The 26,747-nt window shown below is 39.2% G+C and overlaps 1 protein-coding gene across 2 annotated transcripts in view; it reads left to right on the top strand.

Moving 5' to 3' along the window:
- Atp13a4 (ATPase 13A4) overlaps positions 1 to 26,747 on the top strand; it is a 139,721-nt gene that overhangs the window by 89,658 nt on the left and 23,316 nt on the right. For both annotated transcript variants that reach the window (XM_015499907.2, XM_048804093.1), the window contains exons 14-25: positions 837 to 987; positions 2,918 to 3,004; positions 3,211 to 3,364; positions 4,463 to 4,574; positions 9,355 to 9,479; positions 13,999 to 14,162; positions 14,991 to 15,113; positions 16,248 to 16,327; positions 17,742 to 17,784; positions 18,190 to 18,299; positions 20,509 to 20,605; positions 22,234 to 22,306. In XM_015499907.2, the coding sequence (XP_015355393.1) occupies positions 837 to 987; positions 2,918 to 3,004; positions 3,211 to 3,364; positions 4,463 to 4,574; positions 9,355 to 9,479; positions 13,999 to 14,162; positions 14,991 to 15,113; positions 16,248 to 16,327; positions 17,742 to 17,784; positions 18,190 to 18,299; positions 20,509 to 20,605; positions 22,234 to 22,306 (1,319 nt within the window). The remainder of the gene's footprint in view (positions 1 to 836; positions 988 to 2,917; positions 3,005 to 3,210; positions 3,365 to 4,462; positions 4,575 to 9,354; positions 9,480 to 13,998; positions 14,163 to 14,990; positions 15,114 to 16,247; positions 16,328 to 17,741; positions 17,785 to 18,189; positions 18,300 to 20,508; positions 20,606 to 22,233; positions 22,307 to 26,747) is intronic.

Raw genomic sequence — 26,747 nt, 5'->3', positions numbered from 1 at the left:
AACTCCTGCCCTTCAAATACCCTGTGGATCTGAAATACTGCTTTGCAAACCAATTATCCTGCTGCACATGAAAGCAGAGGCTGATCAACAAGGTTGCAGAGGATACCCTCCTTGAGGGCCTAAGACTGAATCCAATAGCTCACATGCTGAATTAGTGAAAGAATTCTGCACATGGCATTTGAGTTGTATTTCCATAGATTTCACATGAGGCCCCTTTCCATAGGAAATCCTGTGGAGAATGAAGGTAATAGGAACATTAAATACCAGTGTTGAAGAGAATGCCGGGATCCTTTTCAAAAATGTTTTTAGGGTTCATTTCTTCACCATTATAACCTTAAAGATTCCCAGGAACCAACTCATTCATTTCCTGTCTACTTGGGGGTCAAACATTCTGTACATTGACAGAGAGAGAGAGAGATGGAAGGCACAACCCTGCTCTGAAAGATCGATTGAGGGAGATGTACCTATATACAACTAGAATAGGAATGAGTCTGTTCTGTCCTCAAGGTTAGAAAAGAAGTGATCTGGTGGTTAGGGTGGGAGTGAGGGGTAGCACTTCTAGTTCTTACTACACCTCTTCAATTAAATCAGTCCAAAAGGAACGAGAAAGAGAAAGAAAAACACGGTTGCAAGACCCTCAGAAAACTTTCTCCTGTTCAGCAAACTCACCTAAGGATGATGGTTGAATGAAGCACTATTAATCTGGGGGAGATTAGAGAGTGGGTATGTGATGCAACAAAGCTTATGAATTTTTTTTTTCTGAAAGATGTTAATCTCTAGAAAGCTCCATTTTTTGGCTTGGGGACAGGACTGCAGCCCTTTCTCTTTTCTCCTAGCTTCCAGGAAGTCCACAGCTTTGCCTCGGGCAAGGCTTTGCCATGGGGACCTCTGTGTGCAGCCATGGCCAGCTGCCACTCTCTGATCCTTCTCAATGGGACCATCCAGGGAGACCCTCTGGACCTCAAAATGTTTGAGGCCACCACCTGGGTAAGCCTCTGACCTTCCGAGAATCTAAGCTTCTTCAGTTTCCAGCGCAACACAGTCTCTGTCACAGCCACCTAATATTTACAAATAGTGAGGTTTCCAATATGGAGTAAAGGGAAAACTAGTGTAAGGCTAGTCATCATCTCATCTGTACAGTACAACTAATAATTGTATCTACATTGTAAAATTACTGTGAGGACTAAATGAGATGGTATATTAAAAAATACTTGGCACAGTTTCCTGGCACATAATAGAAGTTCGATGGTATTATAATATAATTGTAATTCATATATAATTCCCAACTCATTGTACTGTTCTATGTGCAATGTCTGGTTTCAATGTTTTCTAGAATTGATTTGGTGAAGTGATAGACACATTAGTTAGTTTCATTGACCCCTTCTACAACATGCATAGGTCAAAGCATCATGTTGCACCCCATAAATATACATAATTATCATTTATCAATTTAAATATATAAAAGAAAAAAAATCTCAGAACATGAGAATTAGGAGGCACTGCTATCTACAGTGTTTGGGATAACTCATGGTCACCAAGAGTTTTATGGCCATTAATTTGGTATCAATTCTGTTTCTAAGACAGGAGATGACAGAAAGGAAAACCACTGTAGACCTTCCATTGAGACACTGAATTGGCTGTAAGAGTACATGCTGCAGTACAGGAATCTGACTCTCCTGGCTCTGGCTTTTGCTCTGCTATAATTAACTCCTCGGTTCTGTGAAGTTCTCACCCATGTTGGGGCCTTGATTTCCATGACCATAAAAAGAAGGGGATTGAATGAGACCAATGTTGTTACATAGTAGGAGACAAAAAAGCTGGAATCTAGGCAGGCGTGGTGGCGCATGCCTGTAATCCCAGTGACTCAGGAGGCTGAGACAGGAGAATCACGAATTCAAAGCCAGCCTCAGCAAAAGTGAGGTGCTAAGCAACTCAGTGAGACCCTGTCTCTAAATACAATACAAAATAGGGCTGGGGATGTGGCTCAGTGGTCGAGTGCCCCTGAGTTCAATCCCTGGTATCCTCCAACCCCCCAAAAGTTGTAATCTTTTCTTTAAAGGAACCCTTACTAAGAAACCCTCTTTTAAGACCAAATATTTGGAGTTTTTCTGGCTCAGTTAGAGGTGGAGGTAAAGGAGGAGATTAAGAAAAACATATCCACAACTGCTTGCTGCTCCAGGATCTGTGAGCACCACTGAAAGAAACAATCTTTAGCTTCTTTCGAACTCTAGTAGAGCATGATTCTGTAGCAGTCTGATGTAACTTTGCCAATCCTTCATCCTTTCTGGATTACTGTTTCCATATCTTTTTCAGCCACTAAATGAGATGATTACAAAGCACTTTGATATCTTCAGGTAAAAAGTTCCTATGATTATAACTTAGAGTCATTATTATGGCAATTACTGAACATTAACCACATCCATCACAGTCCCTGCCCTGTTCTGCCCCGCCTGGCGGACCATCAGTCCATATTAGACAGAGAGGGGAGAGCAGAGTCTACTATGCACTCCAGGAAAAGCAAGACAACAAGGAGCCTGCTTCACACAGAATAAGCCTGGCTATTAGTGCTCACTATTTTCAAGTTAAGCTCTTCCGAAATAGAGAATGAGCCTTTATATGGCATACGCCAACAGAGAAAGCAGGATAAATTGCATGAATAATTCAGAACATCTGCCCTTCAAGTTCAGTAGCATTTCCAATGCAGTATTATTATTATTATTATTATTATTATTTATTATTATTTTTTTTTTGCTGTGGTGGAATAGGTCTGTTTTGTCTCCATCTAGCAGAGGGAGGAGACACAGTGAACACTGAGGTGGTCTGAAGATTTGCTCAAGAGAAGGGTTTGAACATAGTACCAGTGGATGAACAATGTACACATAAATCTCTACAATGAAATATCTTGTTTGTGAAATAGGAAATGGCTGTTTCTGGGGATGATTTCCACATCAAGGGAGTGCCGGCATATGCCATGGTAGTTAAGCCCTGCAAAACAGCCAGCCAGGTAAGGCTTGCATGTTGTTCACCCTACAACACCCAAATTCCTAGGGAAACTCCCTTTTGGCCCACAATTGTTGAAAGCTCACAGATGCGTCTTTGAATTTCAGGTGTGAAAAGTGGGACATTTCCTCTTTGCTAAAATGAGGATTGAGGGAGAAGTAGTTGATTTCCAGTAGTTAGATGTCCCTCTCTTCCCCATTCCTCCACCAGGTCCCAGTGGAAGGAATTGCAATTCTCCATCAGTTCCCCTTCTCATCAGCACTGCAGAGGATGACAGTCATTGTCCAAGAGATGGGAGGTGACCGACTGGCGTTCATGAAAGGTGCACCAGAGAGGGTGGCAGGCTTTTGCCAACCTGAGACAGGTTAGTAATAGACTTGGATTATAGCAGGCAAGTCTGTCTTTCCAGCCAAGTATGCCCCAAACACGTGATCTGGAATACAATTGCCTGTCATTGGTCAGCACCAATTGGCTGACTCATTGGCACTCCGAATTCAACGACAAAATTAAGCTTGTATCTCTTACTTCTTATATTTCCCAGTTTTCCATTTTAGGTAATGGTATCACCCATCAACCCCTATTTAGGAGTCATTTCTCTCCCTCCCTCTCCCTCAGGGCCTCAGTCTTGTCTTTTGCTAATCCACGGTCTCATCAGTATATCCTTTCAGACCCGCTTTATCCCTCATTAGTTCAATAGATGGTGAATTTTTGTCCCCTGCTTCCAGTCTCCCTTCCTCTGACTCACCCATCACCACTGTGTGGCCACTATATATATTGTCATTTGGCGGCTTCTCAAGATTTTACTATATTCTTAAATTCCTTTAGGATCATATATAAGACCTTCATGATCTGACACTGTTGAACTTTCCAGATACACTCCTTCCTCTCCTCACATCCTGTGCTTCCTCTGAGCTGAACTAACTACACAAGGCTTGCAGTCTCATGCTTCCTGCCTGGGGCACATGGTGCTCCCTCAAAAGCAAAAAAGTGCTTTCCTTCTTGCACTGCCCACATCCGCCCAGTCAGGCATATGCACCACTAAGTGTGCGTGTAACATGCTGCGCTCACTAGGATCGCAGCAAGGATCTCCTATGGTTGTACTGCTAGTATACTAGCTTTTATCCGATTCGACAGAAGTCCTTAGAGCAGAACTTGCATTGTAGTCTCTACATAGCCAATGCCAGGCACATAGCAGACTCTCAAAAAATATTTATTGATTAAAACTGGAGAGAGAAAAAATTCTACCCATTCTCTATCCTTTTTCAAATGCTTCCACTCCATTTCTGCTTCACTGGATGCTGCGAAATCAATTGTGGCACTAGAGTTATATTTATGATTTTCACTGACTTGTTTGTATGACATTTTAGAATTGTGTTTTCTTGGGTAAGAGCTGTCAAGAATTTCCCTACTTGTAGCAGCTAAGTAAATATTGCATACTAATCCTGTGTTGTTTTCTGAACAGTCCCAACTAGTTTTGTTAGTGAACTTCAGATTTACACGACACAGGGGTTCCGGGTCATAGCACTGGCCTACAAGAAGCTGGAAACTGACCACCACACAACCTCCTTGACAAGGTAAAGGGGAAAGATTTTGATCAAGAAGGACAGTTTTGTGGGAAGATGCACCAGCCTTAGATGGGACTGTGGGGTTCTGGGTGGTGGATGCAGCAACATAGCTTGCTCTATTTTTGTGCTTGAAGTGTCTCTGGCAAACAGGTGTACAGTCACCCTGTTTTGCTAAAATCACAAAGTGGATATGAACACTGACTGGAATAATTTGTGAGAAATATCCATATAAAATGTGAAAGATAATGCGATTTTATGGCTTTGTGAAACCACATATGAATATAACCAGCCTTTCAGGTTTGAAATTGTGGTCATGCCCCTGTTGTTGAAATTACCATCAGTGGATTGGTTGGAAGTAATGAAACATAACATTTGCCTGAAAAAAAAATTCTTAATAAGAAACACACAGCTTAATGAAACAAATAAATATAACATAGACTTACATAATCCAGGAAATGTTTGCAGAAAAACAAAACAAAATGTTTCTAGTGGGGTCATACTAAAGAAAGTTATGATTATGCATACATTAAAATAAAGATACTCAGTAGCTAAAATGGATCGAGTATTTATAATTTCAACTTTATTTGTTTCGATTTTATTTTCCACTGTTTTTATGCTATGGTTTTTAACTTCAATACCAGTTCCAATAGTATATATCAGCCACTACTAGCTATACCAGTATGGAGATGATCAAAGCTCATTTGGTTATTTAGGATTTTAAATTCGAAAGGTTTTACATATTCATTTTCAGTGTTATCATACGCAAGTCTTTCTAGTTTAGCTCAAAACTTTTCCTTTAATATGTTAAAAGAAAATTTATATGTAACATTATTTGTACATATTCTTTGTATAAACATAATACCCTCCTATAGAGTTAAAAATAAAAGCAAAAATAATGTACCACAAAAAGGAATGGTTCAGTAAATGCTAAACTGACCCTGCTAAAACAACACAAAGAAGTTGCTTGCATCTGTGTACAGAATTCTCAAAATTTCGAGAGCTTTAAATGTAGACGGACACAGGCCTGGTACATGGTATAGTCTGAATACCTCAGTCTTGCTGTCAGTGAGGCGATTCTGTGATTTGTCAAATAACACTTGATAAAATTTCTAAAAGATAATATAATCTCCCCATTTATACAGTTGTTACACAGTTGTTACACTTCCACAAAATTCAATAGGGTGCAAACATATTTTTTTTTTGTTTATATGTAAACCATAGCTAGGGGAAGTATAATAAAAATTATGATTGTCAAATAGATGAATATTATCTATTAATAACAGTATAGTATGCTATACAGTAATACAGTAGTATAATAAACAGTGTAAGTCTAAATTGACTTAGGAAAAATGCAATTTTTTTAGATGTCCGTGGATATTTAGTTATCAAAGCTACTTGGGACATGGCCTAATTCTTTATGCATTGGCCATTACAAAAATATTTCATACTTGCCAAAAATTTTTCCAAAATATCCTCTGGAGGCAATTGTGTCCCTGCTGAGAATGACTGATGTGACCAACCCTCTAATTTTGTGAATGGGCAAAGAAGCCCAGAGGGGGAGGTGATTCATTTAAAGTTATTGAACGTTGGATTCCTGAGCCTATCGGGACACTCCCTGTGGAGCCAGCTTAATGTGAAACTTTGGCTAGATATTTTTGTAATCTAATCAACTCAGTTCCAGGTCTTTCAAGTCAGAGATCTAAAAGCGAACTTTGAAATTGGATGTCACATTTTGAAGAAGAGCAAACTTGGGTCCAGGAAAAGGATGTGCAGAATTGGGAATGGTACTTAGTTTCCTGAGAGTTATTTTCAGGGATATAGCAAGATTCTGGCTACCATGTTTCTGCTACTTTTGACTGTTATAATAGGTGTTTTGGTCAGCTATTTCAGTGCTTTGTCTAAAGAAAAATTGGAGAGGAGGAAAATTTATTTAAGGGATCATGGTTTCAGGGGTCTTAGTCTATGGACAGCCGGCTCCATTCCTCTGGACTCAAGGTGAGGCAGGACAACATGGCAAAAGAGTGTGACAGAGGGAAGGAGCTCACATGGTGGTCAGGAAGCAGAGAGAGAGAGAGAGAGAGAGAGAGAGAGAGAGGTCTCCACTTGCCAGATACAAATATATACCCCAAAGCTCTGCCCTCAATTCCTACCTCCTCCAGCCACACCCTACCATTCAGTTACCACTCAGTTAATACCTATCAGGGAATTAATTCACTGATTGGGTTAAGACTTTCACAACCCAATTATTTCTCCTCTGAACCTTCTTTCATTGTCTCACATGTGAGCTTTTGGGGGATACCTCACATCCAAACCATAAGTATTTGCATGCTCATAAGCTATAGATTCATGATTTGGAGACTTGTATAGGTACTCAGACCTCACTGGGGAACACGTGAGCAGTAGGTATTGGTTATGTCATTGACAAAAGTATTGGCATTCTAAATTCTAACTGTCAAAGTCCGGTGGGGTTTATATGTGAATTTACTTATAAGATCTGATCATAGGTTGTTAACTTGTTAATTTGTCTCTCTTGTCTTAACATCATATCACCACTGTATATGCTCAAAGTTACATGAATTGGCTTGTCTTTTGCTGATCCTTGATTGAGACAGAACATGCTTTCTGATATTTATTTGTTTGTTTATTTATTTATTTTAATTTTGCTATGTGTGTGTTTGTGGTTACTCAGGGTGATTTCAGCACTATCATAATCTCTTTGAAGTTAATTGGCCCCTTTATTCATATTTCTTCCTTTAGAAGTCACATAGATTTTAAGAACATGAAGCGTAATCATGAGGATGACAATTCTCCCTTTTTATGAAATCCATCATTCTTTAGAAACTTCAGATGGAGGTATAATATCTGCGTAGGAAGCAGGAAAAGCCTGCTATTCTAAGGTGCAGAGTTTGAGACTCCTCAAGGGATTACTCCTTTTCATTTCTTGCCTCCAATTGAATCCTCAGGAAAGGAAGAATAATGGAATGTTAAGAGTTAGCAGAGACCTTGGAAATCCTGACACAAACTGGGCAGGGTGACCTACTCACGGTCACACAGGAAGGCAGTGATGAGGACTCCAGTCTCCTGGTGGTTATGCAGTTGAACCCTATGAAGAGTTTATATGCCAGAGAAACTGGAAATACCAGTATTAAAGAGGGTGGTAGGCTCTGTCAGGTGTTTTCCCTTGCAGCTCTTTTCTTGGCCTAATAGGGCACCTTGTGGTTGGCTCATGCCATGTCATCTCTGAAAATATCTAAAGCCTGAGGCCTGAGGATGAGGGTCACAAGAATCAGGAATCGATTAAGTTATCCTTCAAGAACAAGCTCAAATAACACCTCTTCCAGAAGGCTCTAGTCACTCCACCTATAAATGATCACACTCTGGCTCCCTCGGACTCTGATTTGTACATCTGTCACAGTGCTTTCCCTAGCTTTCCATATAAACCAGGTGGTCAGTTCTAGTTCTCCCCCCTGGTTGAGGGTGAATCTCTAGATTCAGGGGCTACCATCTAGTCTCTACATATTTTCTCAGTCTTCTCCTTGATCCTCCTATTACTTCACTTATTAGGTGCTCAATAAATGCCAATGGGCCTAACACACTGCCTGAGATCACAGTAGGAACCTTGAAAAAGGAAATGAAGTTTCCTATGTTGCATGGCCAAACAAAGTCACAACAGGTATCAGAGCATCTTTCTATGTGGGGGCACCAAATGGGAACACTGAACATTGACTCACATGGTCTTGCCTTCAGGGAGTAGAGACAGATCAAAAGGTCAAGAATGATAATAAATGGGCAAATACAAGCCAGATAAACTGAGGAGGAAGCAAAATGGCAAAATGCTTAGTGAGCAGTTATTTCCACCTGAAGAAATATTTTATTTATTTTTTATTTTTATTTGTTTAAGGGGCACTTAATCACTGAGCCACATCTCCAAACCTTTTTTTATTTTTTTATTTTGAGACAAGGTCTTGCTAAGTTACCTAGGGTCTCACTAAGTTTGATGAGGCTGGCTTGAAACTTGAGAACCTCCTCCCTCAGCCTCCCAAGCCTCTGGGATTACATGAGTGTGCCACCACGCCCAGCTATCTGGAGAAATCTTAATGAGGTAGTAGCATGCAAGTTAAGACTTAGAATATAGAAAGGGATTCAATGGCAGATCATCGGACTCTATTACTTTTTTCATGAAATAAAGAAAAACTCTAATAGTTTGCAAATGTCTAGAGATGGCTAAGTACAGAGCCTACTCATGGTGAGTGGTCTAACTTGGCTGGTTGGGGAGGGTGGGAGAAGAATACAGTGAGATAAAGCTGGAAAGATAGTTTGGAACCAGATCACATGGACACTTACATGCCAAGTTCAGAATAAGGAAGGCCATCCTTCAAAACCTGCTCTCAGGTGACTGAAACTGTGTCCATTCCCTGTTGCCCAGAGGAGGTATCAGGCATTTTCTGCGAGCCTCACTAACTCTAGGTCATGGCCCTGGCAGGTGTGAGACCCAGCACTAAGATGCAAGGGGTGGCCTCAGCAAGAGGGCTTTAGTGGGTGCTGCTTGCATCTATATTTCAGCTAGAATTAGGCAGGGCTGGTGTCTTGTCTAAATGAATCTTGGAAGTCTTTGAATCTCTAATCCTAAATACTTGGTCCTGTAGAATGTTCCTAAAATTGTCCTTGTATGGGGGATACGAGCCTTGGAAATCTCAATTACTTGCAGACACATATGTACGGTGTGTGTGTGTGTGTGTGTGTGTGTGTGTCTGTGTGTGTGTATATGAAATTCTTTTTTCCCATGCAGGGAGAAGGTGGAATCAGACTTGATATTTCTGGGATTACTGATCTTGGAGAACAGATTGAAGGAAGAGACAAAACCTGTCTTGGAAGAGCTCATCTCAGCCCGGATAAGGACGGTAATGATCACAGGTATAGAGCAAAATGTGCAGTAAAAACAAGAGTCAGGGATTGACTCACTTAGCAAATGTTGTTGATGGCCCATGCTGGGCAAGGGCAGGACTGGGAGCTGCAGATGGCAACACAAAGTCAAAGCTGCAGCCCTCACCAAGTTTCCATCCTAGCAGGATGTCAGAAAATGATGACAGCATTTGCAGTCACCTAGCAAATGCTGTAACTAATGTTTTGAGGCATACAAAAGAGTGCAATATGGTAAACTGTGTCTGACCGTCTGCGTTAGATGAGGCAGTTGAGAGTGGCTTCTCTGAGTGGTGGCATTTAAAATAAGATTTCAATGGCAAGAAGATATGAGCCATGCAAAGATGAGTTTCATTGTTCAGGTTAGAAGAAGAATGCTTCGTCAATGTGGTCTCTAAACTGTGTTAAAGGCCCATCAATAACAACATTAATATTCTGGAGATAAAAATAAAATGCTGTCCTTTCTACTCCTAATCCCAACCCCAGATACCACAATCAAGGGAGCACCAAGAAATGATCGCTCAAGAGAAAAGTGTCAACTCTCTTAGGGAACACTTTTCGGTGGTGCCATGATTTTTTAACGGTGAACAGCTGACTTCCTCAAGAATTTGTGTTTTTGAGAATGTGCTGTCTTCCCTTTCTCTGCTCTCCTAGTCAGATGCTTTTAATTCTTTGGCCTTTGTCACTGAGACACAATATTTCCCACCAAAGCATTTACTCCCCCCACCCAGTGTTCCTGAGCCCACATCAAAAGCTGGGGACCCTGGACTGCTGTTACTGCCCTTATATCCAGACCCATTCTAGCTCCAAGGCACTTCTTGCTGCTTTAGTTTTCTCCTCTTGTGGCCTCAATCCAATTTTAGGTGCTGCTGAGTTGATTCACTACTTATGAGCCTTTCTCTGAATCCTTCTGCTTAAAAATCTTTATGTAGCACTCACATACTTGTTTTCATAATCTAGCCCCAGCCATTAGATGTACAAATCAGAGTGCATCACTCTCCACCCTTTCTCTTCAATTCTTTTAACCTCACATTAAAATTTCGGCTCTGTTTCTTTCCTTCCATGTTTACAATCTTTTCCTCTTTGGATGGGATCAAGGGGTGAAATGCTCTCTGATTGCTTACATGTCCTGGATAAGATTTTTGTCCCTGACAGACGCACGAGTCAAAGTTCTTTTTTCTTAACCATCTGTATGTAAGTACTATTTGAACTTTTTTTACTTTATATTTTGCCTTCTGACTTTTGATATTATAAAAGTACAATGCCAGTCCATTTTGCGGCCACTTTTTCTTTTCTTCATATAATCTTTTATCTTTAACTTTGCAATTTAGAAATGTATGCCTGTGTGTGTGTGTGTGTGTGTGTGTGTGTGTGGGTGGGTGTGTGGGTGCATGCATACACATGCACACATACACATATATATAAATTTACATATATATTGTGATTAGTTTAGTTTGGAACATAGAGAGCACTTTAAATCTTTCTTTCTTCCTGTTCTATAAGTATCCTTTACGGTTCATTTAATTATGGCCTTTGTTCTCTGTCTTAGAATTTCTATTATTCACATAACAGGTCTCCTGAATTTATTCTTTCAGTTTCTTATCTTTATTCTTTTGGTTGCCATATTTTTATAATTTTGTTTTGTACTCTCAGATTCTTTTTTTTTTTTTTGTTGGGGGACACCAAATTTTTCCAAATCATAGTACAGGTCTCAACAATGATCCTTGTCTCCTTTAAGTCACATAGTAAGTTGTTAAGAAAGATATTTTGGGTTGGATGTGGCTCTAGAAAACCTTCGTTTTGTTTTATTTCTTGGTGCTGCATTTGGCCACCCTTTATGCTCTCATTGTTTTCATGCAGGTTTCATGATCTCCAGTGGCTGATATTCCTCACCAGTCATGAGGTCTGGTGGTTCTGCCTGATCTTTCCTATCCAACTTCTGGGAACTCTTAGATTTCTTTGGTGACTGATGGTCAGGCTGGGCTGTCCATCCACACAGTGGATCTCTCAGAGGTGGTGGAGACAAAATTGGCCTGTGTTGTCAGGTGGAGGGCTGTGGTCACCCTGCTGAGGCTTCTGGCAGTGGGGAGCGGGGTGTCTTTCAGCCATCAGGACTCCACGGGACCTTCCCATCTCAGTTACTACAGCTCCTTCCCACAAGCTCAGCTCTTTTGAGGATCCTCCTAAATACTGTGCTAGAATTATTATTAACCCATCAGATATTATATTATTTCTTAGCAGTTGCTCTAGGAATCACAATATTCATACCTATTATTTCAAGAAGGCTTACAACCAAGAATGTCCTTGCCCCTGTTTTTTGTATGGTTGTTATAACTTTGACATACATAAAACACATCCACTGGACAGTGTTCTAGTCTTTATCTTCCATGATAGAGAGTTAAAAAACATACATGATGAAGAAAATTAAATTTTATGTTGCTATGTTTTTATTTCTTAATACAAATTAACCTCTGGTGCTACTTCCTTTCAGTCTAAAGAATTTCTTGTAGACATTCTTTTTGAATGTGTCTGCTGGCAATGAATTATCTGAGTTTTCTTTCATCTTATAATATTTTTATTTTTCCTTTATTGCTGAGAGATATTTTCATCAACTGTAGGAGTCAAGTTGACATTTCCTTTTCTCAAAGTACTTTAAAGATATAATTCCACTGTCTTCCTGCCTCCATGGTTTTTGATGAGAAATCTGGGGTAGTTTGAATCATTGCTTTCTTATCTATAATGCGTTTTTGTTGTTGTTATTGTTGTTGTTCAATTGCTTTTTTCTTTAACTTTTAGCACTTTGAGTCTTCTGTGTCTGGATGTCGTTCTCACTGAGTTCATCCTGTTTGACTTTCACTCAGCTTTTTGAATCTGTAAATTTAAGTCTTTCACCATATTTGGAAAGTTTTCTGCTATTATTTCTCCCAATATTTTTTCTGTGCCAATCTCTTTCTCAGACTTTACTGATGTGAATGGTAGTCCTTTCTATATCCTTGAGTTTCTTCATTTTTTAAAAAAACTTTTTATCTTCTGTAGACTGTATAATTACTACGGATCTGTCTTCCAGTTCACCGACCCTTTCTCTTGTTTTCTCCATTCTGCTTTCAAGCATGTCCAGTAATTTTTTTTTGTACCAGGATGAATATATATTAAAAAAAATTAGGCAAAGTATTTTTCAATCCTAATGTACCCATTTGGTCCTTTTCTTACCATTTATTTGTTGAGAACTTCTGTCTTTCCATTTGTTTTGTGAGTACTAACATTTGCCACATAAAGGAGGCTTATCATAACTCCTTAAAACTGGTGATTTCAACATCTGAGTCATCAAGCAATTGGCAACTTTTTTTAAAATTGATAATTGGTCAGATTTTCCGGGTTTTTAGTATGTTGAGTATCCTGAATATGTTGAATATTATGTTGTGAGACTTTGGATCCTGGATCCAAAGTTCTGTCTTGCCCATTGCAGATGACGCTTCTAACATTTGCTTAGATAGTCAATCTTTTGCTATGATGTTTGGGTCTGTCCCATTCAAGGATTGTTATGTCAAATGGGAGGGTGATTTATATTATACTCCAATTCCTAAAATTTCTTTGGGTCTGCTTCACCCAGGCCCACTCTGGGTTGAACCCAAATCTGAATTAGTCCCCCCTTTTGAGCTCTTTTCTTTCCAGAATTCTCCTCATACTCTCCAGATGACCCCTTTCCTGGCTTCTCTGACCAGAAAGACTGGGTTTCTCTTGGAGTTTTAGCTGCTTGAATTTCTCTGGGACTAGAGCCAAGGTTCAAATCAAACACATAAAAGGAAAGACAAAAAAAGCTGAGAAACTCACCCCTTCTAGATTGCTTCTTCAGTTTGATTCCCACAGTCTGCTTGCTTTCTTCTTTAGAGTCCTTGGGCAGTTACTTTTTTGGTGGGGGGAAGGTACCAGGGATTGAACCCAGGAGTGCTTAACCATTGAGCAACATCTCTAGCCTTTTGTTGTATTTTATTTAGAGACAGGGTCTTGCTGAGTTGCTCAGGGCCTTGCTAAGTTGCTGAGGCTGGCTTTGAACTCATGATCCTCCTACCTCAGCCTCTGTGGCCATTGGGTACTTTTTGGGTTGTGTTTCAGTGCTTTCAAGTTGTAAGGAAGGGAGAGAGAGATTGTAGTGGGTTTAATTCATCCTGGCTAGAAGTGGAACCACCAGATTCAATATTAAAATGGCAGGGTTTTCCCTAAATGTCTGCGAAGCCCTTAACAAATGAGAGAAATATATTTTAATTTTGCTTATTATTTTTCCTTCCCACCCTCTGGCAAAAACACACTGGTAGGTGATGGAGTTACCTGATGAAAAAGAGCCAGAACCAGAAAAGGGGTCATGAAATTACAGGTTAGATCTAGAAAACACCTTAGAAATGTTCCTCTATACCCCTAAATAAGGACTGAACTCCTCAGCCTGGCTTTCCCGGCTCTCATGAGTTGGTTCTATCTCTTCAACCTCTCTTCTTAGAACGCTCAATTTTTCTTCTAGGCGACAATCTTCAGACTGCAGTAACAGTGGCCAGAAAGTCTGGGATGGTTTCTGAAAGCCAAAAAGTCATTCTCATCGAGGCAAATGAGACCACTGGGTCCTCGTCAGCATCGATATCTTGGAAATTAGTAGAAGAGAAGAAACATGTTTCATATGGGAATCAGGTATACCTCAAAACAGACGGGCCACATTTCCTGACTTGTCTCATGATGTCGGTGATGGACAGCTCTGATGGGCAGAGTGTCAGAGTGACCTAGAGTCCACCGACTTCCCCAGGTGTCTAACAATATGCAGTTCAATGAACCCAATTATATCAGTTTTCCCCACTGTTTCTTCTGTGCTCTAAGGTATGGGCTTTCCTGAGTGCTGGAAACAATCCATCTTTTATACTTAAAAAACTTGTTGGCTTTGTATGAGAGAGCATACAGTCAGCAGAGCTGTGAATCTAATGTCTTATTTTTCCCTTTGCTTGTCTGCTACCCCATTGGGTTCAAAGGGGATTTAGTCCCTGAGAGAGACACTACCTGTGCATTGGAAAATCAGACTACATCCTCAGGGGAGACAATACAAAATTTCATTCATTTATCTTCAGTCTTGCCAGCAATATTTCCATTGTGTCCTTGTGAAACAATATTAATTCTGTAAGGAAAAAAAAATAGTAAGCGCTCACTTCAGGGAGAGATTTGTTAAGCTGCAGGGCTTTTGTATTTTACACTTGAAATGTGTGAAATGTGCTCTTCCCTGGGACTCACTGAGATCAAATCAGGATGAGAAGAGGACATGAGTAAGTGTTATTCTCCTGTTCACTGGTGGCTGTGATGTGCGAAGATGGATCTAGCAAAGAGAAAAGTACTTCTCTGAGGAATCAGGACTGGAGTGTGACTTTTAAAGAGAGACCCTCATCTGTCTTCATTCCCTCTCTCTAAAGTGCTTGTGGTCCCAAGCACTCTAGCAGGTGGAAGAATGTGAAATAACTGTATCTCATTTTGCAGGACAATTACATTAACATCAGGGAAGAAGTCTCTGATAATGGCAGAGAAGGAAGTTATCATTTTGCCCTAAGTGGAAAATCCTTCCATGTTATAACTCAACATTTCAGCAGCCTACTGCCAAAGGTGGGTTCTTAGAGTGTAATACTCCATCTGCAAAGATGCTGATGACCTCACATAGCATGGTCCTAAACCACTTTAAACTTCAAAATAAGTAAGATATATATATATACCTAGTTATTTTTACATATCATAAGAAAGAGATATTTCTGCAAAGGTTACTGTGGTCTTGTTTCTTATTATAATTAAAATAAATAAACTCGATAAATAGGTTTTCCTCCATCTATAGGATTGAAGTGTGAGTGATATTTTAAATCGTAAGAACTGATTTTAGGTTGCTGTCATTATATTGCCATGATATGTGTGGGTCAGGGGGAGGGGCATCTCACAGTATAGTGGAAATCCTGCAATTGTACTGTAAAGCAGACCAAGAATAAAAGAACTCCATTAGGTTTTTGATAGAGCCTATATGCTAAAGTTGATTAACCTCAAGCTTTTCTTATGAAGAATGTGCTTATAATAAGGGCAGATAACTTACCTGCCAAAGAATAAAGATCTTGAGGGAAGTTGAGTTGAGCTTACTGCAGAGAAGAACAAGAAACACATAGATCTAACACAGAAGAATTTAGACATTTGGAAACAAACTTAAGTGGACACAGCTGGTACATACAGGTTTTTATGCCCTCAACCGATCGTAATCCATAGCTCAAATTAGGTTTGGGATAGCAGCTGAGTTTCATAATTGGTAAAGTCTAGGCAGCATGATTAAATCCAAGACCACAAATAATCACCATTTCATCATCAGTTTCTTTTCTGCCTGTTCTGACCAATTTTCTGAGAAGCAGTTTCTTCTTTTCCTTCTCCTGGAGTCCTGACCTTTTGCTAAGCTGCAATTTCTCAGACTTTGCTTTTTCAAGGTTCCAGCAAGTTCAAGATTTTTCAGGACCTCATTTTTCATGGCAGCTGGGTTGAATTCCTATAAGTCATTATTTTCATAAAATATCTTATTAAGCTACCATCTTTACTGATATTTTGTCTCCATTGTCATTTACCAGATGACAAAAAATCTCAATGTCTGTATTAAAATTCCAAAAAAGGATTCCTTGGAAACAAACATCACTCAGTGTTCTGAGTAGTATCATTTGTTTCATGTATGACCAGCCAACATGATAAAACATTTTGCTTTTGGATTCCTTACAGATACTGATCAATGGGACCATCTTTGCAAGAATGTCTCCTGGGCAGAAATCCAGTCTGGTGGAAGAATTTCAGAAACTGGAGTAGGTTCTTTGCCTATTCAGGTGGCATGAACTACATGGAGGCTTTAGAGTAAGGGCTGGGGGAGTGTGAGAGGTACAGAGAGCTGCTCAGTTTCGCTAGGACAGTGGTTTTTATCCTGGCTTCACATGACAGTCATTGGCTGAGGGAGCTTTGAAAAAAATAGCAACACCAGGACCACACGGTCCAGAGATTCGGGTATAGTTGCTCACACAGGGTTTGGACATTTGTATTTTTTCAAAACTCATGGGAGTCAGTTTTTGTACCCAAAGTTGAGAACCACTGTACTAGAATATAAGGAGCATGAAAAGGTATGGAGAGAAATAAGACCGAAAGACTGACTTAAGCTCAACTCCTGACAGTACAATGGGAATTTAGACTTTATTTTAATAAACAATTGTTATGATCTAGGGAGATTTGTATGATCAGGGATTCACATAACCCACCCTCAACATTAAAATATTCTTATGCTAAAGCATCCTTTCCATCCAAATCAGAAAAAACACAAAGACTCTCCATTTCTAGTCAGAATAAAAAGTTCACATAGAGTGCCCATCATCCGGGACCCTGTATTTCCTGTTCATGGACCTCATGGAGTAGCCATGCTAGACCTCATCCTACTCACCTGATTCAGTCCTTAGGAAAACTACTCAATTTACAAAGCCCTATCTTCCCTACATGGTTTAAACCCAGAGGTATCTAGTACTTACAGGAAGGCAAGAGAAAAGTGCAGCTGCTTTGTGAAAGCTCTTGTAGTGCTTGTCATGTAAGAAGCTGACTCTCCATAATCTTTTTCAACACTTCCAGAGAGAAGTGTTTGTCCAACCTCAAAAAGCCATCTGAACTGGGGACGTGCTTTCTTTCTTCCACTTCTGGGTCTGGCACATCATGTTTTAGTGAGTGACTGAGGACAGGGTGGATTTAGCATGAGCAGCGCAGCAGCTAAGACCTGCTTATCACTGGGAGCTCATCAGGCACTTTCCTGACAGCACTTCATTTCACACTCAGAACACTTTGCAGAGGAGAGAAATGATGATGCAGGATGGTAGGATGCCCAGGCCCAACTCTAGATCTTCTGGTTTTGAATCTTGTGCCCGCCCTACCATGTTCTGACATCTCATCATGGGGTCATGTATATCCCCAGTTTTCAACCAGGAAGGCTGCTCCCCAAGCAGTGAAGTACAGTGTCTCCATGAAACACGTGGAGTCAGGAATGATGCCTTGGATTTCATCATCCATTATGTAAACTGCTCAGTTACACTTTACTTCTAATAGACCCTTAGGGAAACTTCTTTAGAATAAATGATAAAGTTAAGCCCTGAGTAATCATGGACACTTTGTTTTACTTAATTAGAGAAATTAGCTGGTAAAGATAGCTTTGATCTTCTTCCACCATTTCACATGATTCCCTTTTAGTTATTTTGTAGGTATGTGCGGAGATGGAGCCAATGACTGCGGGGTAAGTAGCTGCCAGTGGGTGGCCATAATCTCTCAATAATACGTACCTGGAGCTCTTTAGAGACGGTACCTGCTGGGATATATATATATATATACCCTTTGCATTTCTCATGATGGATAAACTGCTGGTGAGGATCTGGGAGGGTCCTGACCAGAGCCATACCATGACTCAGAGGTCAGTGTAGGATAAACAAGGCACAACTTGGTTCTGAAGTTGCCACATCTTTGGCAAGGAGCCTCAATGCCATCTCTTTCTTATGTGCTGGCAGGGTAAAGTCTGGTCGACTTCTGATTAGGGCTGAGACCCAAGTTACCTTGTGGTGGGCTTGACTGGCCTTTTCTTCTGTGTCATCAGGAGAAGTGTGTGTGTGTCCTCACAGGTCATAAGCTGACTCTTTGCTTTCAGGCCTTGAAAATGGCTCATGTGGGCATCTCTCTGTCAGAGCAGGAGGCATCTGTGGCCTCACCTTTCACTTCCAAGACTCCAAACATTGAGTGCGTCCCTCACCTTATCAAGTAAGTGGGCATCTACCCCTATGTTATCTTCTCTCCCTTGAATTTGAGTACAGATAACATTGTTCTGCCTGGGAAAGGCCAGCATCCCTATGTGTGGAGAGGGTCACACAAAAATGCAAACATAGCTTCTGCCTAACAGACTGAGCAGAAATTACGAATAACAATGGAAGAAAAACACCATTTCCAATGGAAGATGTTGATTGGATTATTTTCAAAGTGTTGAAATCTGGAACTTGTAACTGCTTTGAAAATGTATTAATTAGCCTTTCTCTATCTATCTATCTATCTATCTATCTATTATTGGGGATTGAACCCAATGGTACTTTACCACTGACTATACCCCAGTTCCTTTTTCATTTTTTAAATTTTGAGACAGGGTATCCCAAAGTTGCCTAGGCTGGCCTCAAACTTGCGATCTCCTGCCTCAGCCTCCTGAGTGCTGGGACTACAGTGTGCCACTGTGTCTGGCCTTCTTATTTTTAATATGTATCTTCTTAGATGCTTCATACTGGAAAGTTTAAGACATACACTTACCTTCCTTCCCTTTTGCCTCATTATACTGCTTTGAGTAACTTTTCCATCCTTGCCTTTCAAAATCTATACTTATGTTTGCTTCTTCCACTAAAATTTTCCTTGTTGGTTTATTTTTCTTTTCACAGAATATGTAATTCTGTGGCATTTTGTTTGAATGGTAGCAATAGCAGTATACTTGCTCTTGATGATAGTTTAAAAGGGGCTTAGCACCCACATTATCTTATATATCACACACCCTGGAGATATAGGAATGGCAATTATTTCTTTTACAAAGAAAGAACTTGAGGCTCAGAGAACTTGGGCATAACTGATATGCTCAAGGTTGCATAGCCATATAGAGTCGCAGATTGTTTTAGAATTGAATTTATTTAGATGGGTTTTTTAATCTACAAATATTATACTTTTACCATATTAAATTAATAATCTGACCAGATTCTTCCATTTAAAAATTATATTTATTCACTTATTGGGCAAATATTTATTGAGTGGGGACTTAGCACCAGGATCAGATAATACTTAACCGATATTGATAAATACTGTCAAGGAAACAAAAAGAACAGCGTGAAAGGTCAGAAGGTGGTTGGGGAGGAGAACTGGACAGTTCCAGAAGGTGGCTTGGCAAAACTTTTCCAAGGAGGTGAGGAATGAGAAGAAACTACCTTTGGGGCAGAGAAAAGGACAGTAGAAAAATCCTGATACATTTTAAAAACCAAAAAACTGTTTTGAGAGTCAAGTCTTAGCATCCCAAGAAATAATTTTGATCATAAGTAAATTAAAACCTTATTCTTCCTCCCAAATGAAACAGAAATGGCATTTCATGAGTCATTTATTTCATGCTTTAGCTATGTAGTGTTTACTCAGTCAACAATAACACAAAGAAGTACGCTCATTGCGTCTACTCTGTTTAAATTTGACATATGAGTAATTTGAGTGTGCATATTGTTTTAGAAAAAGTTGAGACTGCCAAAATGAAATTTGAATCAAATGTTTGCCAACCTCCTGAAGGTCCTGCATGAAAATGGATCCCAAACCTGAAATTTTATTTCTGTTTCTTCCCAGAGGAAGAAACTGAGACAAGGGAAATCACCTTCCAAATCAGATCGCATTAGCGGATAGTATTTTGAGTATTTATTAACTTTGTTTTTAGTATAATGTATTTAGTGGTACATTTATATAATTCAAGTATTTTTTATTGATTATGTTTAACAACTTGCTTATAACATTCCTGAAAACTTAACAATTGACTTTCAAGAGTTAGTATAAACCAGCATACCTCTGGTTCCACGAGGTATAGGACTTTGAAAATTGCAATATCATACAAAGATACAAATATCTTGTATGAGGTGTGAGACTAGCTCCCAGATCCCCCTATTCTGAGGTCAGGAGCTTAGCCACTGCCTGCAGAAGGAACAAGAGTAGATATAAGTCTGGGCCCCATTGCCAGATCAAGGCCTCCAGACATCAGCCTGGAATTAGGCTTTCCTCAACATCTAGTCATGCAGTATCCTGAGCCAGGTCCCTCAGTCTCAAGGCTGACTAGTCTGTCAGACACAAAATGGTAAAATCAGATGTCTGATTTTTTTTTTCTCCTGAGCTCAGCTGAACAGCACAGAATAACTGACCTAATTTCTTCCTAACTTCATTTTCTTCCTCTTTCATTGTTTTCCTTACACAGGGAAGGACGAGCAGCTCTTGTGACCTCGTTTTGCATGTTTAAGTACATGGCTCTGTACAGCATGATTCAGTATGTTGGTGTTCTCCTGCTCTACTGGGTATGATTTGGGACCCAGCCTCTTGGTTGATTAGAACCAAAACAAGGGGTGGTGCACTCTTGATTTGCAATGCCCTTTCAAGAAAGAGTGCAAATAGGACATCAGAGCATCAAGAGCCCCTCTAAAAATATCATCAAGGTTTCTTAAAATACATCAGAAATAGACATAGGTGCACAGGAGGAGTTGTTGGTATCAATTCTTTGGCTCTGAGATAGAAACTGTTTTATCTAGTCATAGATAAACATCAGGACTGAATATATCACTTTCAGTCTCATGTTACTGTCACCTGCTTAGACCAGATTTTTATCTTCTTGATTCCTGTGTGGCTCTACTCTGATGTGCCATTCATTCAGGAGATTATTTTCTTCTTTGGTGTAGTGCTTACTAACTGGCTTATCCTGACTATTAAAGTTTGCCAATTTCAGTGGTTCAGGTACTACTCTCCATAGCCAGTTTTGATATCTCCCTAGTGTGGAATGGTCAAGTGATGTGTATGCACCAGATAGATCCAAGAGTCATAAATATCCTTAGAGCACAGGGAATAGGAACATGTAGGAAGAATTAAGAAATTCTGAATTTTGTTTTTAGTATAATTTGTTTAGTGGTATGTTCATATAACTCAAGTTTTTTGGTTGAATGTGTTTAACAACTTGCTTATAACATTTCTAAAAATTTAGCAATTGACTTTTAAGAGTTAGTATAAACTAGCATACCTCTGGTTCCAAGAATATAGGGCTTTGAAAATTGCAATACAATAAAAAGATACAAATATTTTGTGATGACTTTTATTATTTGACAAGATGTAAAAGGAGAACAGACATGACTATTTTTTTTTTTGTGAGTTCAACACATGAGCTTATTCTTAACACTAATACCATGAAAAGGAATTTCATTTGTGCTAAACATATCTAGAGTCATCTTTATTTCTTACCCCTTCTAGGTCAAAGATTTCAGTTTTGTTGATTTTGAATTATCTATACCTGTTAATACTCACTGATAAGTAACTAGAGAAAGATGGGCTATTCATAGACAGCCCTATTTTGAAATCTCAACTCATTATATTCAAAAGTAGAATTAAACACAGTACCCTATAATCCCCTTTCCACTAGGGATGGAGAACAAGGAAGGAAGTTCCCCCAAATCTGCAAGACCTGAGCACTTTTTTTTTTTAAGTATTAATGTGCTTTATTAGGATTTTCTAACATTTTATCTGACAACACCCAAGGATGCAAATTGTGGTTTAGTTATCCTCATTTCCATCAGTAAAATTCATGTAAGATCACCACACATTTGTCATTTGAAACTGTTGGAGATGCATGTTTTTATTGTGCCAGACCAAAGTCCAGATTGGGTCTGGTAGAGGGAGATGTTATTTCAACACAGGGTAATACTGACATACAGCCCAGAAAGCACAGGACACATGCTTCCTTTTGGGGAGGGTCTCACAGACTTGGCTCCAAGCACTTCCCACACCAGCACTCACTAACCCACTCAGACCCCAGCCTCACCATCTCCTTGGTAATCTCCCTGAAAAATCCTGTGTTGTAGTGAGAAAATGATCTCAGCTCATGCCAGACTTCATCCAAAAGGTCACAACTTTTTAAGTTGGCTTTTCTTTTCATTTTCAGGAGACAAACAGCCTGTCAAACTACCAGTTTCTATTCCAGGATTTGGCCATTACAACTCTGATTGGTGTAACAAGTAAGAGATACTTTAAAAACTTCCTTCCCAATATAGCAGTGATGTGTGACATATTCCCAAAGATGGGGGATTCAGGGACAGAGTGGGGGGGCAGGGACAGAGAGACAGAGGGCAGGGGGAGAATATACTATCCTCATTTTCATATTGAAAAAGTGTTGCAAAGGAAAAGCTGGTTATTTTAGTTTTCTGCAAAATATGGAGTTTCCATAAATGGTCAGTAAACATTTAAAAATAAAAGAAGCACCTTGAGAATTGGGAACACTGACATCAGTGAGCTTTTAGGTGTAGTTATAATTGGAATGTGCCCAACAGATGGATGCTAAGTGGCTTTTTATATTTCTGATCTCCAAATCTTAGCCTTTCGGCATTTATAATGGAGCTTCAAAGTAATCTTGCCAGTATACTATGCCTGCCTCCCACCTTCTGATGAATATATGAATTGTCTCCCCAGTTTCCCTGCATAGGAAAATTTTAAAAAATTTTTATGACTTTATTTTTACTAGAGCTATTTTAGATTCACAGAAAAATTAAGAGGAAGGGACAGAGATTTCTCCCTCATCCCCTGCCCCTACACATGCACAGCTTCTCCTATTATCAACATACCCCTTACCCCAGAGTGATACATTTGTTGCAACTGATAGATCTGCATTGACCATCTTATTCACCCCAAGCCCTTAGTTTACTTTGGGATTCATTCTTGGTCTTATATATTCTGTGAGTTTGAAAATACGTAAAATAATGTGTATGAATCATTTGTGATTCTATTCTAAGTGATATCATACAGATTTTTCACTGCTCTGAAATCCTCTGTGCTCAGCCTGTTTATCTTCCTCCCCTCCCCCAAACTCCCCACAACCACTGTGATCATTTTCCTTTCTCCATAGTCATACCTTTTTCAGAATGGCATATAGTTTGAACTATGCAGGATGTAGCCTTTTTAGACTGGCTTCTTTCACTTGGTAATGTGCGTGTGAGTTTCCTCCATGTCTTTTCATAGTTAGATAGCTCATCTCTTTGGGGGACTGAATAATAATCCATTATCTGTATGCCACAGTTTACTTATCTACTCACCTACTGAATGACATTTTGACTGCTTTAAGTTTGGGCAATTATGAATAAAGCTAGTATGAATATTTGTGTGCAGGTTTTAGTGTGAACACAAGTTTTCGGTTCTGTTGTATACACACCCAGGAGTGTAGTGGAATCAAATGGTAAGAGCATGTCAGTTTTGTAGGAGACCCCCAGGTTGTCTTCCACAGTAGCTGTGCCCTATTGCCTTTCCACCGGCAGCGGGTGGAAGTTCCTATTGCTCCACCTCTTCACTGGCATTCAGTGTTGATGTTTTGGAATTGGGACCTTCTTAATAAGTGATAGTGGCTCCACATAGGCTTTCAATCTTATTTCTTCCTACCTTCTCAAGGGTTTGATAGTAATCCTCTAATAATCTCTTTTTCCATTTTCATCAACGTTTCTCTGATCTACTGCATCATTCATGAATTTGAATTCTGGGTTGTGGTGTTTTTTGGTGGAAGGCAGTGGCCCCTGAGCCATATCCCCAGTGCCCACCGGCCTTCCCCACCCCTTTCTTTCTTTCTCTCTTCCCACCCCTTTCTCATCTCTTTTTCTCTTTCTCTCTCCCCCACCCTTCTACCTCTCTGAAGTTATTTAAGATGGAATTTTTTCCTAATTTCTTTTGGAATTTTTCATTGGAGATGTATAGAGACACAACTGCTTTTTATGTACTGATTTTATACCCAAAAACATTGCTAAAATTCTTTTATTTACTCTAGTAGTTTCCATGTATATTTTTTGGAATTTTCAATATATAGGATTTGTCATTTGCAAATATACTTTTGTTTCTTTTTCAATTTAGATGATCTCATTTATTTATTTATTTATTTGTCTAATTTCTCTGAGTTGAACTTTTCAGTACATTGCTGGATGGCAGTGTTGAAAGTGGACATCCTTGTCTTGTTTGTGATCTTAGGGAAGAAGTTTTCAGTCTATCATCTTTGACTATCATGCTAGATGTAGGTTTTTCATTACATGATATACAACCATGGAGATTATAGGTAACATCCTAAATTTATGATAATCTAGCTTGAAGTAGTTGCTTAACATACAAAATCTCTGCCTTTTTCTAGCTGTCTTCCTCTTTTATGTTGTTCATGTTACAATTTACATTTTTATCTGTTATAACAGATATATAATCACTTTTATTCATGTCTTTGAAATAATGTAGGGATAAAAAGTGGAATATAAGCCAATATTACAGCAATATCCATTTTTATATTGCTGTTATGGTTACCTTTGCTAGAGATGGCTATTTTTTCATACACATGTGAGTTACTGTCTAAAGTCCCTTCATTTCAATTTGAGCCTATTAGCATTTCTTTCTAGGTAAGTTTAGTAATAAGAAACCAATTTAGTTTTTGTTTATCTGAGAATATATTAATTTCTCCCTCATTTTTGAAAGATAAGTTTTCCAGATATGGAATTCTTGGTCAACAGGGATTTTTTTCTTTCATCATTAAATATAATATTCTGTTGACTTCTGGCCTAAATGCTTTCTAATGAGAAGCTAGTAATTAATCTTACTAAAGACCCTTTGTGAATGATGAGAAATTCTTTCCTTATCTTTGACTTTTTACAGTTTAATTTTAAATTTTAGTGTGACTCTTTGGGTCTAACCTATTATAATTCTTTGAGCTTATAGAAAGTGCAGATTGATGACTTATCAAAGCTTTCAAGTTTTCTGCATTATTTCTTCAAATATTCTTTCTGCCTCTATCTTCTCCTTCTGAGACTCCCACAGTGTGTGCTATGTTAGTCTAGTTGACCTTGATCTACATGTTTTTTGGACTCTGTTCACTTCTTTATTCTTTTTTCTTTTCTGTCCTCCAAACAGAATCAATTCAACTGCTCTGTCTTCAAGATCACTAATTTTTCTCTTCTGCCTGCCCAAATTGGCCATTGAACCCATGAAATGAATTTTTCACTAATTGTACTTTTCAACTCTAGGAATTCTTTTGGCTCCTTTTAATAATTTCTGTATCTTTATTAATAGACATTCTCATTTTATTTACATATAGTTTTCCTGATTTTATTTATTTGTTTCTCTATCATTTCTTTTTGTTCTTTGAGACATATTTAAGACAGTTGTTGTATTGTGTTTGTCTAAGCTGGGTGGTGGCATACGCCTATAATCCCAGCAACTTGGAAGGCTGAGGCTGGAGGATGTCAAGTTCGAAGTCAGCATCAGCAACTCTGCAAAGCCCTAAGCAACTTAGCAAGACCCTATCTCAAAGTGAAAAAGGGTTGGGGATGTAGCTCAGTGGTAAAGCACCCCTGGATTCAATCCCTAGTACCTAATAATAATAAAGTTTTTGCCTCATAAGTCTAATATATGTGTTTCTTCACATACATTGAGTGATGATTTCCCTCAATCTATTTTGTTCTTTGAATAATATTAGAAAGCAGATTTTCCTCACTCCCTAGGGTTTGATATTTTTTGGTTTTGCTATCTGTTGAAAGTTGTAATAGTCCATTTATTTAGTGACTTTCCTAGACTATTTCTGTGAAGACAATATAAGGTGTCATTTCGGTGTAGCCACCGAAATCTTTGTTCCTTTAGCTTTTGTTTAGCTAGTATTTTGATAGATTTTTCCTTGACCTCTAGGAGTTAAAAAAATAAACAAACAAAAACACATTTCCTGGCTTTTTCATATTGGTTTTGTGCTGGGGTGCTTATTCATCATGTAGCCAGGTTTGCACTGCGTCCAGAGATCATGGAGAGCTGAACGTCTAGTGTCTTCTCTGAGCATGACCCTTATCCTTGATACGTGGCTTTCTATATTTTGTGATACATTCAAATACTTTTGGGGGGCACTTATAAGTGCCCTGGTGTCTCAAAGAAAGTTTTCTTAGCCCTTCCTCCCTGTTTTAAGTGAGCATTGTGTATTTCAGCTGTAATCTTTTGCTCCAGGCAACTCTGGATTGTTAGTTTATAGTGTTTCCAAGCAATGTATCCTTCTTTTTGCCTGAGTGAGTTCCTCACTAGGTGAAATGGAGGTGAGTGCCTTGCATCAATCTATTCTTCAGGTAGCTTCCAGACAGGTAGAACAGACATACATAAGAATTTGGGAAGAAGTCTGCTGTGCCCCCTCTGTAACCAGGGACCAGAGAACCACACTGAGGACCCAGGGTTAGTTTTTTTTTTTTTAAAAGTTTTTTTTCATTGTGGGTTGTTCAAAATCATTTACAAAGTTTCTTGACATATTCATATTCCACACTTTGATTCAAGTGGGTTATTGAACTCCCCCCCATCACCCCATACACAGCATAGCAGAATCACATCAGTTTCACATCCATTGATTTACAAATTGCCATCCTAGTGTCTGCTTGTGCTCCGCTGCCTTTCCCATCCTCCACCCTCCCCCCT

The sequence above is a fragment of the Marmota marmota genome, unplaced genomic scaffold, assembly GCF_001458135.2.
Source record: "Marmota marmota marmota unplaced genomic scaffold, marMar, whole genome shotgun sequence".
NCBI lineage: Eukaryota > Metazoa > Chordata > Mammalia > Rodentia > Sciuridae > Marmota > Marmota marmota.
Note: the sequence above shows the minus strand (reverse complement) of the source record. Positions and strands in the feature narration are given on the sequence as shown.